Genomic DNA, 15116 nt, shown 5'->3' with positions numbered 1-15116 from the left:
ATCAACGATACCTGTTTTTTTTTTTTTTGGAACATTGTCTTTTTAGATTTTTATAGGTTGTAATGTTTAATATTATTAATTTAATTTAATGTTATCTTATAATAAACAAATTATTTATTTGTTGGTTTGTTTCCCTTGCAAGGATGACTGTAATGTTGGAGCCACAAAAATGTTCCAACAGGTTAATTAGTATGAGGGTGAAGGCTGAAAATTATTATTTTGGAAGAAATAGGACAAGGTACAAAAAGTTACCATGTATAAACAGTATATAAAATAATGTGTTTAATAGAGAAACAGCATTTTCATACTAGTTTGTCACTCATATTGATTGATTGATTGATTGATATGATATTTTGCTTTCCTGAACACATCAGATCTTGTCTGCTTCAAGATAAACTGGTTCAGATTTGGATTGATTTTGGACTTTTATTTCACACAGTTCCTAAATTCAGCCATCAGGAGTCTCCCTTCTCACTTCTTCCATCATGGAATATATATATTCCAATCTATCAAATCCAGAAATGTTCTGTCTGATCAATTATTCCCTCAATCCTTGATTGGTCCATTCCAAATTCACATCTGTTCATCAAATGTAGATCAAAGAAGAAAGTGATGATCTAGAAAAGATTCTGTTTGTCTGCAGGTCTGTTTTTCTGCAGATCCTGGAGCTGCTGAACATCTGAATCCAACCCATGTTTCAGATCAACACTCCAAGTTAGAATGAGAAGAGGAAGTGCAGTTCTCCATCAGTCCACCGGGGGAGCTGCAGCACAATAACTGTCCACTTGATGCTGAGAGAGACAGTGGAGCTGATCTCAGATCAGTTCATGCTGCAGCTCTGACACTCATCTCCACTTCCTCTGATACCTCCATCACTCTGCTCTCCACCTCCCAGGAAAACCGTCTAGTCACAACATCTCTGCTGCTCCTCTCTGCTCCTCCAGGAGGAACATCAGAACCAAGAGCGCTCTCCCTCCCACCTGCAGAGAGAAAGTAGAGAGACAGAGATGAAAGACTGTCTCCTGATCCTGGTCTGTCAGTCAGTGATGCAGCACAGCAGCAGAAAGAGCAGCAGGAGCTTCAGTCCTGTTCAGAGCAGCAGCTTCCTGTCATCTTCACCTGTTGGAGCTTCTGCTGCTCTGATCGGCTGACTGTTGTCCTGAAGCCTGTCATCATTCTCCTCAGAGCTTCACTGAGAAGCTGCAGCTTCACAGGAAACTCTGCATCTTTGCTCTCAGACTAACTTTAGGACCAAACATCTGGAAGCAGCTGGACTGACTACAACCCTCTACTGACCTCAGAGTCTTCAGTTTGGAGTCTGGACTCTCCACCAGATCCTGGAGCTGCTGAACATCTGAACACTGAAGACCGTTGTATCTCAGGTCCAGTTCTGTCAGGTGGGACGGGTTGGACTTCAGAGCTGAGGCCAGAACAGCACAGCTGGTCTTTGACAAACTGCATTTCTTCAGCCTGCAATCAGACAGAAAGAGTGTTCAGGTGCAGTGATGCAGCTGGAGGTCCAGGAACTTGGTGAATTCAGTCCGATGATCAGATGAGACCCCCCAGATGACATATTGACAGACATTTTCAGATTAAATTTTGGGCTGAAAAATTGTGACGACCTGTAAATGAAAATATAATAGATTTGAAATTGATTTAAAACAGACGGTGGAATGTGAATTTTCATTTGAACTATGGAATCAAAAGAACAGGACACTTTCAAATCCAATAGATTTTGCTTCGATTTAAAGCTTTGATTTCAAAAATATAAGACTAAATTGTATTTCTTCATCTTGAATCCTACATTGTAAAATACATTTTCAAATGGCATCATCACATGTCAAAGTGAATTGTTTATTGAGAATGGAAGAGAATTGATAATTGATTTTGAATTATGGGTAAAAAAATACTAAAATAAAACTTCCATAAGAAAAGTGTAGTGCTCTCTTTTTTTCTCCACTTATTTCCATGGTGACTCCGGAAATCGGCGATCCATTGAGAATGTCTTTATGTACTTGCTGTGCACGTGCATTAACCCAGGGTTACCAAGTCGAGCGTACTTAAGCTAACTCATATCCGGTCTTTTGGAACCGACATACCCAGAGTAAGCAAGTTCAGGCGGACTTTAGCCAGAGTTCAGGGTTAAAGTCAGGGTAGTTTAAACATGCTTTCTGGAATATCCCCCTGGTCTGAGGGAGCAGACTTGGTTTCAGTGGTGGCAACAGGCTCTCCCAGAATCTATTGAATTCTTTCTTTGACTGTTGTTTTGTAGGGATGGGAATAGAAGCCCCATGAAGCTTTCCTTGGGGTTCATGCAATTGTGCCAGAAAAATGAAACAACCATTCAGGGCTTTGAAACCACACAGAACAGGGACATCTGCTGGTGGACTGGACGAATATTATGCTTCAACTAAGCTCCTTGTAACACTTCAATGTGGAAATGATGATAAAAAACCGTAAAACAACACGAGTTACGTTTTCTGTGAGAAGTGCTTGACACAGCAAAAGACATATCAGATGAAGAAAATGAACGCAAGGCAAAAAAAAAAAAGTAAAACACAGGTTTTGAACCAATGATCTATGGATTCAGACACTAAAAGTTCTCCACTGAGCTATTTTTACTACCATAGTTAATATTTGCCATCACATATTTATAGAAGGATTTTTTTCATAGACAACGTTCATAGTGTACTTTCTTATAGGAGAAACTGAGTTGAAACGATCCTGAGCCACAGTACTTTTTTTTTAACCAGGAACCATGGTAAAGTGCAATGAACTGATGCTGATTCAAATACAGGGGAAACAATAGAATTGGTCGGGAAATGTTCAGGATTAATTTCGTATTTATAGAGAATAGCGCGCCCAACTGTTCCAGCACAAGTGACATCTGAACCCTGGTTCGAACAAACGATGCATTTGGCGCTTCATACGTCATCAACCACGTGATCTGCGCTAGTTGACACACGCCCCTAAACATTGTGCCGAACCACTCTGTTTCATGAAAGTGAAACACGCGCCAGAGTGTCTGTGTCAAACAGGCCATCCCTATAGTTTTGGGATCAATAAAATCCCATTGTTTGACATTTGGAGTCTGCTGGCTTGGTCATCTTATTTTAGAGCGATTTATTTCTTCACTGCCAAGAAGAACACAGTCACAGAAAGACAGTGGCATGTGCGGGTGTGACAACAATTGGCACTTGATCTGTCTGTATTTTTGTATTTGAAAAAGAAAATCGAGTTTGAGTGACAATCTCTTTTCCCAATGTGCTTTTTTCCCATATGATGTCATCAAGAAAGAGTCAATTCATGCAGCACACTGAGCTCTGTAACACAAACTGTAAACTTTATGTAACACCCTGTTGCTATGCTAGCTTTAAAGTGAGGGCATTATCCCTGAGTTCTTAGTTAACGGGTGTTAAACTCCTGTTTCATGAGAAATTTATATTTCCACTTCATTAGATTTGAGTGATTGTCATACAATGTTAAAATAAAATTAAAGCTGCAAGCGGCATTGTTTGGCCCGCAGGCGCAACTTGCCTCGCCACCCTCCTATATGCACCACATTCGCTATCGCTGCCCACCTCTATGCAGCACCCCTGCCCTCATTGCCCACCTTTGATCAAGGTTAGTCAAAGCTGGGTTTATTTTCTTACCAATTGTTTGTTTTAGTGGTGGTGTTTTAGTCTTAAGTACTCCTTGGGTATTTTTTTTGACAGAGGCTCCTGGCCTCAACTAACTAACGGAGCAAAGTGTCCACTAACATGGCTCAATTCAATAAACTCTCTTCTTGTTCCCTTTTCAAACTGTGGTCCCGGGTGTAATGTCTCCACATTCATCCAAATCCAAAAACTCTGCAGGGGTACACACTCACTAGACTCCCGTTTTCTTTCTGCTGTCCCGCTTTTTTCAGTCATTGGGTTAGTGACTCAAACTCCATAGTCCCATGCAAGCCATGGGGCGACCGTGGTGCAGTGGTAGGGCGGTCGACCCGTAAGAGTGCAGGTTTGACTCCCGCCTTAAATGCCCATGTGTCAAAGTGTCCTTTGGGCAAGACACTGAACCCCACCTTACCTCTGGTGGAAGGTTGGCACCATTGTTCGGCAGTGGAACCACCACCAGTGTGTGCATGTGTGAATGGGACTGTGACTGTAAAGTGCTTTGGGCCTTCAAGGAAGGTAGAGAAGTGCTATATAAGTATATGCCATTTGCCATGCTAAGCTAGATAAGTCCAGCTGACTAGCATTTTCACATCTTTAAAGTCCTTAACAACTTTCAAAATGCTAAACATGTTATTCTGAACTCTCCGTTCGTTCTTAATAAACCTTGATTTCTTTGGATATTTAATATTTTTTTTAACGTTTCATCTCTGCTGGACTGCCGTGAGTGGACCATCTTCTCTTCATGATGTCATCATTTCTCCTCTCTCTCAATCTTCCTTGTGCATCATCCAATCAATTTAAGAATAATAAAAATATATTCTGCCCTCTTTATCACCAGCATAGCAACAAAAAATCTAGCAATATTCTGAAACAATTTTCACCAAGGTACATTAAAAACACCAAGAACAAACAAATAACATTAATGTGACGTTGTCGTTCTGTAGTCATGTCTTCAGTCAGTCATTTATACTTATCATATTGATCTGAACACAACTGAAACATGGAGTCTGACCTGAGAGTCTGCAGTCTGCAGTCTGGACTCTCCAGAAAACCACAAAGATGAAGAACTCCTGAATCCTGCAGGTTCTGGTTGTAGCTCAAGTCCAGTTCTGTCAGATTGGACGGGTTTTTCTTCAGAGCTGAGACCAGAGCTTCACAGCTGATCTCTGACAAACTGCAGCTCCTCAACCTGCAATCAGACAGAAAAGTGTGTTCAGTAGCAGTGATGAGGCTGGAGCTCCAGGAACTTGGTCCATTCAGTCAGGTGGGACCCCCCAGATGACATACTGACAGATGACATTTTAAAATTATGGGCTGAATAATTGTGACGACCTGTAAATGAAAGCACATGACACCTTGGGTGGGTGTTAATATCCAATAGATTTGTTAGCTTTGATTTATAAAATGTCAGATTAAATGGTATTTCTTCATCTTGAATCCTAAATGGTAAAATGCATTTTTCAAATCACATTGGTTCTGATCCAAGCTTGGAACTGAATAATCACCAGAACCAGATATAAGACCAGTCAGTGTGCTGCAGTTTGAGCTCCGCATTTCTCTTCATAAGGAGCTGCTGCTCTGTGGGTCAGAAATCTGCTGCAACTGTTTGTCCATTGAAATCTGCAGTTCTGTGATTGATTTATGTTTTCTTTAAGAGAACGTGAACTTCTCCCAGATATCAACACCTGGATGGACTTAGGTTCTAGTATTTAGTCTGAACCAGGATAACATTTGTAACCATCTGATAAGGAAAAACCAGGACTTTTAATTTAAGTAGAATGTTGTTTTATTTCTACTTCCAAGCAACAGTCCTCTGCTTTTTCCTCTGCCCTGACGTCTATCAGACACTTTCTCCTGAAACAGAGAAAAAAAGACAGAACTTGTGGACAATCAACATTTGGATGAAACCTGACCTGAGAGTCTCCAGTTTACAGTGTGGACTCTCCAGTCTAGCAGACAACGCCTTCACTCCAAAATATTGCAGCTTGTTTTTACTCAGATCTAGAACTCTGAGTCTGGAGGACTGAGAGCTGAGAACCGAGAATAGAGCTACACAGCTTCTCTCTGACAGATTACAGCCTCTCAGTCTGAAGAAAACATAGACAGACAGCAGATATTGAAACTTGTGTTTTCCACTTAGATTCATTTGTTCAATGAAGGAGATTTTCCTGAGAGTTCTTACAGAGCTTTGTTGGAGGCTTTGATCACTGGCAGCAGCCTCAGAAGAGCCTCCTCTGATGCAGAGTATTTCTGCAGGTCAAACTCTTCCAGATCTTCTTCTGATGACAGTAAGATGAAGGCCAGAGCAGACCACTGAGCAGGAGACAGTTTCTCTGTGGAGAGACGTCCTGACCTCAGGAACTGTTGGATCTCCTCCACTAGAGAACCATCATTCAGTTCATTCAGACAGTGGAACAGGTTGATGCTTTTCTCTGCAGGCAGATCCTCACTGATCTTCTCCTTGATGAACTGGACTGTTTCCTGATTGGTCTGTGAGCTACTTCCTGTCTGAGTCAGTAGACCTCGTAGGAGACTCTGATTGGTCTGCAGTGAAAGACCTGAAAGGAAGCGGAGGAACAAGTCCAGGTGTCCGTTTGGACTCTGTAAGGCCTTCTTCACAGCACTCTGGTACAACTCGACTTGACTGCTCTGTTTCAGTTTGAGAATCTTTAAGGATATTTTCTTCTGTTCTTCCTCCATGAGGTTGAGTCCAGAGGTGATGAAGGTCAGATGGACATGAAGAGCAGCCAGAAACTCCTGAACACTCAGATGGATGAAGCAGAAGACCTTGTCCTGGTACAGGCCTCTCTCCTCTCTAAAGATCTGTGTGAACACTCCTGAGTACACTGAGGCTGCTCTGATATCGATGCCACACTCTGTCAGGTCAGATTCATAGAAGATCAGGTTTCCTTTCTGCAGCTGCTCAAAAGCCAGTTTTCCCAGAGACTCCATCATCTTCCTGGTCTCTGGTTTCCAGTAAGGATCTGTCTCAGCTCCTCCATCATACTTGACCTTCTTGACTTTGGCCTGAACCACCAGGAAGTGGATGTACATCTCAGTCAGGCTCTTGGGCAGCTCTCCTCCCTCTCTGCTCTTCAGCAGATCCTCCAGAACTGTAGCAGTGATCCAGCAGAAGACTGGGATGTGGCACATGATGTGGAGGCTTCTGGATCTCTGGATGTGGGAGATGATCCTGCTGGTCTGTTCTTCATCTCTGAACCTCTTCCTGAAATACTCCTCCTTCTGTGGATCATTGAACCCTCTGACCTCTGTCACCATGTCAACACACTCAGCAGGGATCTGATTGGCTGCTGCAGGTCGTGTGGTTATCCAGAGGCGAGCAGAGGGAAGCAGGTTCCCCCTGATGAGGTTTGTCAGCAGATCAGCCACTGAGGTGGACTTTCTAGGGTCCTTTAGGATCCGAGTCTTGAGGAAGTCCAGAGGAAGTCGACACTCATCCAGACCATCAAAGATGAAGAGGACCTGGAAATATTCAAAGTTGCAGATTCCTGCTTGTTTGGTTTCAGGGAAGAAGTGATGAACAAGTTCCACCAAGCTGAACTTCTCCTCTTTCAGCACATTCAGCTCTCTGAAAGTGAATGGAAATGTGAAGTGGAGGTTCTGGTTGGCTTTGCCTTCAGCCCAGTCCAGAGTGAACTTCTGTGTTAAGACTGTTTTCCCGATGCCAGCCACTCCCTTAGTCATCACGGTTCTGATTGGTTCTGGTCTTCCAGCTGGGAGTTGGAAGAGCTCTTCTTGTCTGATGCTTGTTTCTGCTCTGTCTGCTTTCCTGGATGCTGCTTCAATCTGTCTGACCTCATGTTCTTCATTCAGCTCTCCTCTTCCTCCCTCTGTGATGAAGAGCTCTGTGTAGATCTCATTCAGAAGGGTTGGGCTTCCTGCTTTAGTGATCCCCTCAAACAAACACTGGAACTTATTCTTCAGACCAGATTGGACTTCATGTCGACAAACTGCAGCAGCAGATCCTGAATGAAGACAACAAACAGTAAATCAACTCTCTGCAGCCCTGAATGATGAGGGTTTGAATCCCTGTGGTTCCATGTGTTCAGACGTCAGTAAATCTTCATTTCTCAGCAGTTGAAACATTCAGAGAAATCCTCTTACTGCTCTGCAGTCCATCAGCCAGATCCTCCTGATTCATTCTCCTCAGGAAGTTCACTGTGATCTTCATCAGTGACTCTTTGCTGCTCCTCTGCTCTTCATCTTCAGCCTCCAGCTCCTCCTCATCCTCCCTGTGACTCAGAAGCTTCTGGATCTTCTTCAGCTCCTTCTTCACGAAAGTGACAATGTTGTCCTCCAGCAGCTGCAACAGAATTCCAGATGAATGAGCCAATCAGAGTGAAGTCATGGAGCCAAACATCAGCTCCATGTTGGACACACTGACAGTCCACTGGTGTCCAAAGTGCAGCATGGAGACGACTGTGGACAGAATGATGGGAAAGTAGTTGTTGTTCATGTACAGACCAGAAAGATGGAGTCCAGCTGCGTTTGTTGCTGCTGGACAGACGGACCACTGGGAGTCTCTGAGCTCTGCTGGTCCAGTCTGTGGAGAATCAGCAACAATCAGATCCTACTGGACCCACTGGTGTCCTACAAACACTCAGTAGAATCTACTAGATCTATTCCGTGTTTGTGGAAAAGCTCCAACACTCACTGCTGCACACATGAAGATAGAAATGTCTGTGAGAAACAACATTTTCATGGAGCTCATCTCTCTGCACCAAAAGATGATAATGATGATTTTTTAAATTCAATAAGATGACCCATTGACTGGTCACTCCTGACTGATACACAGCTGGGTTCAGATCCAGATCCAGTTCCGAGTCTCTGATGGATCCTGATAGAAAAAAATTTGTTTTATTAAAAGTGAGTTTCTTTCATGATGGTGTTTGATGAGTTCTTTTTGATTTGGATCATCTCAGATCATAAATGCATCATGAATGCTGTTGTTTTCAGAACAGCAATGATTCCAACATTCATTCTGACTCACATATGAATCAGAATTACAGTCAACTGGATCATTGATTCTCATTTAGACCAGGAGAAAATGAAGAAGTTAATGTTTAAGTTTGTTGATGACATACAATGAAAAACCTTCTATTTAAAATCTGAATGGAGAACAACCATCAATCTTTTATACATTCTGTGGTTAATTATGAGATTAACTGTATGACAGACTTTGATTAAAATATAATATAATAAAATTGTTCCTTTTCTGATCCAAACATTTGTTCAAATCATAAAAGATAAACAGATTCATTTCTGTCCAAAGTTTCTCCAACATCTCTGCCCTCAGAGACTCTCAGATCTTCTCTGATCTTCTTTTTTTCATTTTTTTGCATTTCATTTATTTATCACATATCAAAAAAAGTAAATAAAAACAGAATATTCAACAATGGGGATGTGATGGATGGTTGCCAAAAAGCCACATTGGGCTTAACATGTGGCAACCACCAAAATGAGTCTATAAGCTACAAAACAATACCGTTCAGTAAATACAATTCATAAAAAATCAATACATATTCAAGTCATGCACTTACATTCTTTTATCAAACTAAAAATACATGCCATGTGGAAAAGTACCATTGTTAAGAAGAAAGCTTTTTAGAGCTTTTTTAAACTGAGTTTGTGAAAGTACTTTGAAAGAGGAAGGAAGACTGTTCCAAATTTTACATCCTCTGTATAGGACACTAAATTGTGACTGAGTTATGTGAGAGAAAGTTGCTCTGATGAGACATCCACCCCGAGTGGGATATTCATGAAATTCATTATTAAAATTGAACACGTTGGTGAAATGTTGGGAAAGGAGTTTTCCAATAGAATTGAAAACAAACTGACCAGTTTGAAGTTGCTTGACTTGATAGACACTCAGGACACTGGCCTGACAAAACAAAGGTTGAGATGAATGCCTATGTCCTACATTGAATATTATTCTCAGAGCTCGTTTTGTAGACACAGAATAGGTTCAAGTTTAGTTTGATGTGTACTAGCCCAGGCAATATTTCAGTAACTAAAATATGGATATATCATTGAATAGTAAAACATAATTGCAACCTTTGTATTCATCAAATGACGGGTTTTACCTAGGATACCCACCATTTTGGCAATTTTTGTACTAATAAAACTAACATGAGGTTTCCAGGATGAGGATTCATCCACTAATACACCAAGGAAACGAACACAGCTAACATTTTTGATTGGAATATTATCAATTTGTATTTTAAAAGAGAAATCCATGGCATTTGATTTTAGACCAAACAATAAAAAGTGTGTTTTTATATGTTGGGTGACAATTGGTTAGCTTTGAACCAAGTAAATATCTTGTCATGTTCATCATTTACAACATTGTTAAGAGTGTCTAAATCCTTCTGGGAATAGAATACACTGGTGTCATCTGCAAATAGTATTTTAGAAAGTTTAACTGATGCATTGGGTAGATCATTGACATATAATAAAAATAGCAGAGGACCCAAAATGGAACCTTGAGGTAAACCACATTGTAGAGGAAGGAGTGAGGACTCTAGTCCATTATAGTTTACAGTTTGACATTGATTAGTTAAATAACTAGTAAACCAAAGTAAAGAGTTGTTTGTGATGCGAAGAAGTACAAGTTTATCCAAAAGAATAGTATGGTTAACAGTGTCAAATGCCTTTGACAAATCAAAAAAGATACCAACTGTGTTCTCTTTTTTATTTTTTGCTTTATAGATTTCAGTAATTAAATGCACCAGTGTCATGTAAGTGGAATGTTTTTTCCTAAAACCGTACTGGTAAGGGTATAATATGTTATTGTTTTCAAGATGATCCATTAATCTTTGATAGACAATTTTTTCAAGAGTTTTAGAAACAGCTAGTAAGACAGAAATTGGTCTATAATTATTGAAGTGGGTTGGATCATAATCTTTTTAAACTGGTGTAATTTTTGCTCTCTTTAGCTCAATGGGTACAGTACCTTTGACCAGAGGGAGATTAAAAATATATGTCAGTGGTTTAATAATAAAGACATAGATTGATTTTAACAAATTACTATCAATATTGTCATAACCAGGTGCACTGTCTTTTAAGTTAAGAATAATATCTCTTACTTCATTCTCAGTTGTTAGTGATAAATTAAATTCCTTAGTAATGGAATAATTTAGATACTCCAATGGTCCCCGTTGACTAGGTGGGATCCTTGAAGCCAGAGTAGGGCCTATCTCAGAAAAAAATGAGTTAAATTTTGCAGTAATTTGGTGAGGGTCTGAAGCATAATGATCATAAACCTGAAATTCATGGATAGCTGTTTTTAGTAGTGTTTTTATTCAGTATTGTGTTGATAGTTTTCCAGAGGCAGGCAACATTGTTTTTATGCTGGGCTAACTTTGTATTGTAAAAGTGAACCTTTGCTCCTCTTATGATATGGTTTAGCCTGTTTCTCTATTTTTTGAATTCTAAGTGATTGTACGGAGTAGGACAAGTCAGGTATTTTTTGTATAACTTGTGCTTGGTCTTCAAGGATTTTATTATAGCTGAAGTGATCCATGGTTTTGAACATTTGGCCTTATGAGGTCCAGGCTGAAGAGGAAAACAGGAATTGTATACCTCAGGAATAATTTTCATGAATAAAGTGAAAGCTTTTTGGGGATCTTTTAGCTGATACAGCTCGGCCCATTGCAATTTACTGACTATATTTCTAAATTTAATTTTATTAATTTCACTAAGGTTCCTCTTGTATTTAATACTTTCTGACACAGGGCTTTGTCTGATCTCAGTACATGCTATTAAAAAAAATAGGGCAGTGGTCAGCCACGTCCATACACAACACCCCAGGTTTCATTGTTTGATCTAGTATGTTGGTGAAGATATTATCTAAATGGGTTGCTGAATTATTTGTCACTCTAGTAGGGACTGTAATCATTGGATAAAAACAATGGGAATAAATTATGTCGAGAAATTCTTGGATTGCTAAATTTGTCTCATAATTAAACAGATTAATATTAAAATCACCCATTAAATAACACTTCTTTCTCTCTTTAGAAACTAGGTCCAATACATTAGAAATGTTAGCAACAAACTCAGTCAAATTACAATTAGGTGGTCTATAAATACAAAGGATTATGGAGAACTTTGTTTCTATGCCTACAACTTCTGTTTCAAACTCAAAAAGCTCCTCAATGTCAGATCTTACCTTAAATTGTAAGCCAGGATTTAAAAACAAGGAAACCCCTCCTCCCTTCCTGCCCTTTCTACATCTATAAACATGAATGTAATCCATGATGTTAAAAGTATCTGCTATATTGTCAGTAAGCCAAGTTTCTGTTAATCCAATTACAGAACTCCAGAACTCTGCTTTGTTCACTAGAGACTGCTTCTTACTGTGAGTCTGAAGGTCTTAGTTTTCGTTTCCTGAAGGTTGGAGGATGACCTTTGAACCGGTCACTCTTCATGGAGCCACAGCTGGAGGCTGCAGACTGGACTCTCTGTGTGACCTGTTGACCTCTGCAAACACCAAACCATCACAGTGTTGGAGAATCTGCTTCTTCATGAACAGCTGATGGACTTTGACATGAACACAGACTGAGCTGTTTAGTCTGGAATAACATGACATGTTTGGATCAACAGTTTCCAGCTTTCAGCATTTTCTGTCAGTCAATCCAGACTTTTTTCTAGAAAAGCTGATTCCAATTCTCCATGTAGAAATGTAGAAATTCTGAGAGCAGAAAGTCAAACTAGAACAATGTGATGTTTGGAAAGCATGAAAATCTGAATCCTAGGAGTCTGCAGTGATTCTTCTCATTAGACTGGAGCTGCTGTCAGTCAGAGTCAGCAGTCAACATGTTTTCTTCTCCAACATCTCTGATGTCTCTCAGAGACTCTCAGAAGACTCAACTGAAAAGATTTCATCACACACATGATGCTCCAAGTGAGTCTGATCAGAGAGATCCAGAACTGAACCAGACCTTCATCTGAAAACTTTTGATCATCTGAACTAGAATCCCGCATCCTTTACTTTTGACAAACACTCACTGTTCCTGTCCTGAACCGATGTCCTTGAAGTCAGGAACAAAATCCTTTGACTTGTCACTCCTTCTGGATCCCCAGCTGGATCCAGATCCAGGTTGGTTCCTGTGAAGAATGAAGGTTGCTGGTGTGAGTCCTGAGCTCTGACATGGAGAAGATCATGGACAGTTGGAGATGTTCATCTCACCTCTGAGCTTTGCTCTGGTTGTCATGGTTACCATCTCTGCTTTTAGAGGGAGGGGCTCCCTCCTGTGTGTCCTCCCACTGATCCATGCTGCTGGATTCACTGGATCCACATCAGCTCACACACACCTTCCTCCTTCACCTGCAGAGGAAACCCTCCTCATCATCAGCTCTGATCCTCCTTCACCAACAGATCAGCTGCTCCTCCACTGATTGGCTGTTCTCTTGTGTTTCCTCTCAGGTTCAGGTGAATGCAGTCAGACAGCAGTGGGAGGCAGAGGAAGCTGCCATCATGAAGGACTCACCCCTTGAAACTGGTCTGTTGACGCAAGACACGGTGTTATTCAGTAGCCAATGAGCTTCTGGATGTGGGTGATGTCCCGCCTCCCCTCCCCTTGAGTGACATGTCGCTGTTTTTACGTGTTGACAGGTTTTAGAATCAAAACCTGAAAAAACAAAAGTGCAACTCAAAAAGACGATTTCAAAATAAAACTGCAACTCAAAAAGACGATTTCAAAATAAAACTGCAACTCAAAAACAGGATTTCAGAATGGCAAGAAAACAAATCGGGAACTGAGAAATATGATTTTGCTGTGGGTTACAAATTATAGGTTTTGGTTCTCAATTTATGCATTTTTAATCTCAGATTTGGGGTTTTGATGCGCGCTATTACTGTTTTGCTGCGCAATCTTCAGGCGCTATATTGACACCATAGAAATGGTTCCGGCAGGGACGGCAGACTGAGTGGTGTTTCTCGCTAAACTCTCGCCTTTTGCCATGGTTTGCACGGTAAATGTCAGAATTTTAAAACTAAGAGAGAACGGTTTCACTGAAAAACAGTCGCGCTTTGACTGAATCTTTGTTTTTATAAAGCATCTTGGTAAGTTTACCATTTTGCTCAAATGGGGTCAAAGAAAACAAGTGCAAAGGAAACTGCATGTGCGAGCATGACTGCACTCAGATGGACTTCTCTTCTATGGAGTGATATTTCTGCCACCATGTTGCACACAAAACTTTCTACGTTTTTTGCTCAAAAAAATTTTTTTTGCTCACATTCTTTTTTTGCTTTCAAAAACGTTTTTTTGCGTTTGCAAAACACATTTTTTTACGTGCGTTGTTTCAAATCTCGCTTTTGTCTTATCTTTGATTTTGCTGACTACTTTGAGCGCGACTTAGCGTGATATGACTGCCACTGGCATCGCCAAACAGAAATTTGCATGCGTTGTGTGTCATCTCACTTTTTTCCGATCTTTGCTAAGTTAAGTTTCGGTTTGATTTGACAAGCTGCCATCAAACAGCTGCTGATAGGTCCATATTCTAACCAATCAAGTGTCTCTGTCTCACATTGACGGTACTCCGAGGCAGACATTGACTTTGGACTTTGTGTCGGTTCTGTTCGTACGGGGTTCTGCCGTTTTCAACCACTCTGGCCCGTTTGTCTCAGAGTAAAACCCAGAAGGAGCAGCAAAGCAGCTAAAATAAAACAGAGTTTTGTATTTATTCATGTCTGTGTAGAGACCAACGTGTTTAAAACGTTTGCAGCAAAAAAACAAACAAAAGAAAAAACGTCCGAGCTCCGACTCCATCCAGCTGGAAGAAGTTAAACTTTTTAAGATTTGTATCTGAACTTTTGTTTTATTTTAATAAATAATTGTTGAAATATTAAGAGAAAATAGCATTTTTGATGACTCATATTTTTAAACTTTGGACAAACGCTCACAAGTTCTAAAACATGAGACACTGGTGAAAATTTACACAAAAGTTAAAAATGCTTCTTCTGATAAATGCATTGAGTCTCTTGTGGTGATCCATCATTCTTTTGCTTATTACTGTTGTTCATCTGATCCCAAACACGTGTGCAGAGGTATGTTTCAGCGTATGCTTAGTTCCCATGTCAACTCATGCTCTGAACATAACCTGGTCTGGAGCAGGTTTAGTTGAAGGTTAGTTTGTTTTCAGAGAGGTGAAGCAGCATGGCGTGTCCATTTGAAGATGATTTAGTGGATGAAGAAGCTCAGATAATACTTTTTCCACCATGAGAGGGTGATAAGACCACATATGGATGTTGGAAAGAGAAACTTTTTAACTTTGATCTAACTTAATAATTTGCTTTAGTTAAGATAAATAATTTTTTTTGTTAAGTCAGCTTAAAAATGACACGTGGTTATCAGACAGTTATTTTACTTTCATTTACATTAATTCAATTAAGTAAGTGTAACTTTGGTGTTGCTGTTAGATCGGCACCGCAAGGAA

General features: G+C 40.3%; 1 protein-coding gene across 3 annotated transcripts in view; it reads right to left on the bottom strand.

Annotated features, from left to right (window-relative positions):
• The window catches only part of LOC105358840 (NLR family CARD domain-containing protein 3), a 58212-nt gene continuing 43096 nt past the window's right edge, over positions 1-15116 (bottom strand). The window contains exons 4-11 of one of the 3 annotated variants that reach the window (XM_078934478.1): positions 12036-12158; positions 8145-8223; positions 7785-7983; positions 5842-7645; positions 5573-5746; positions 4672-4848; positions 1297-1470; positions 1-980 (exon numbers count right to left, since the gene is read on the bottom strand). In XM_078934478.1, coding sequence (XP_078790604.1) covers positions 953-980; positions 1297-1470; positions 4672-4848; positions 5573-5746; positions 5842-7645; positions 7785-7983; positions 8145-8223; positions 12036-12158 — 2758 coding nt within the window. In that variant the 3' untranslated portion in view covers positions 1-952. Of the gene's footprint in view, positions 981-1024; positions 1471-4671; positions 4849-5572; positions 5747-5837; positions 7646-7784; positions 7984-8144; positions 8224-12035; positions 12159-15116 lie in introns of those variants that run through there. The other 2 variants (XM_078934472.1, XM_078934481.1) reach the window with 2 other exon arrangements.

This window comes from Oryzias latipes, chromosome 2 (assembly GCF_053564925.1).
Source record: "Oryzias latipes strain Hd-rR chromosome 2, Olatipes_Hd-rR_3.1".
Lineage (NCBI taxonomy): Eukaryota > Metazoa > Chordata > Actinopteri > Beloniformes > Adrianichthyidae > Oryzias > Oryzias latipes.
The sequence above is the reverse complement of the archived record's forward strand: the minus strand, read 5'-3'. Positions and strand labels throughout refer to the sequence as shown.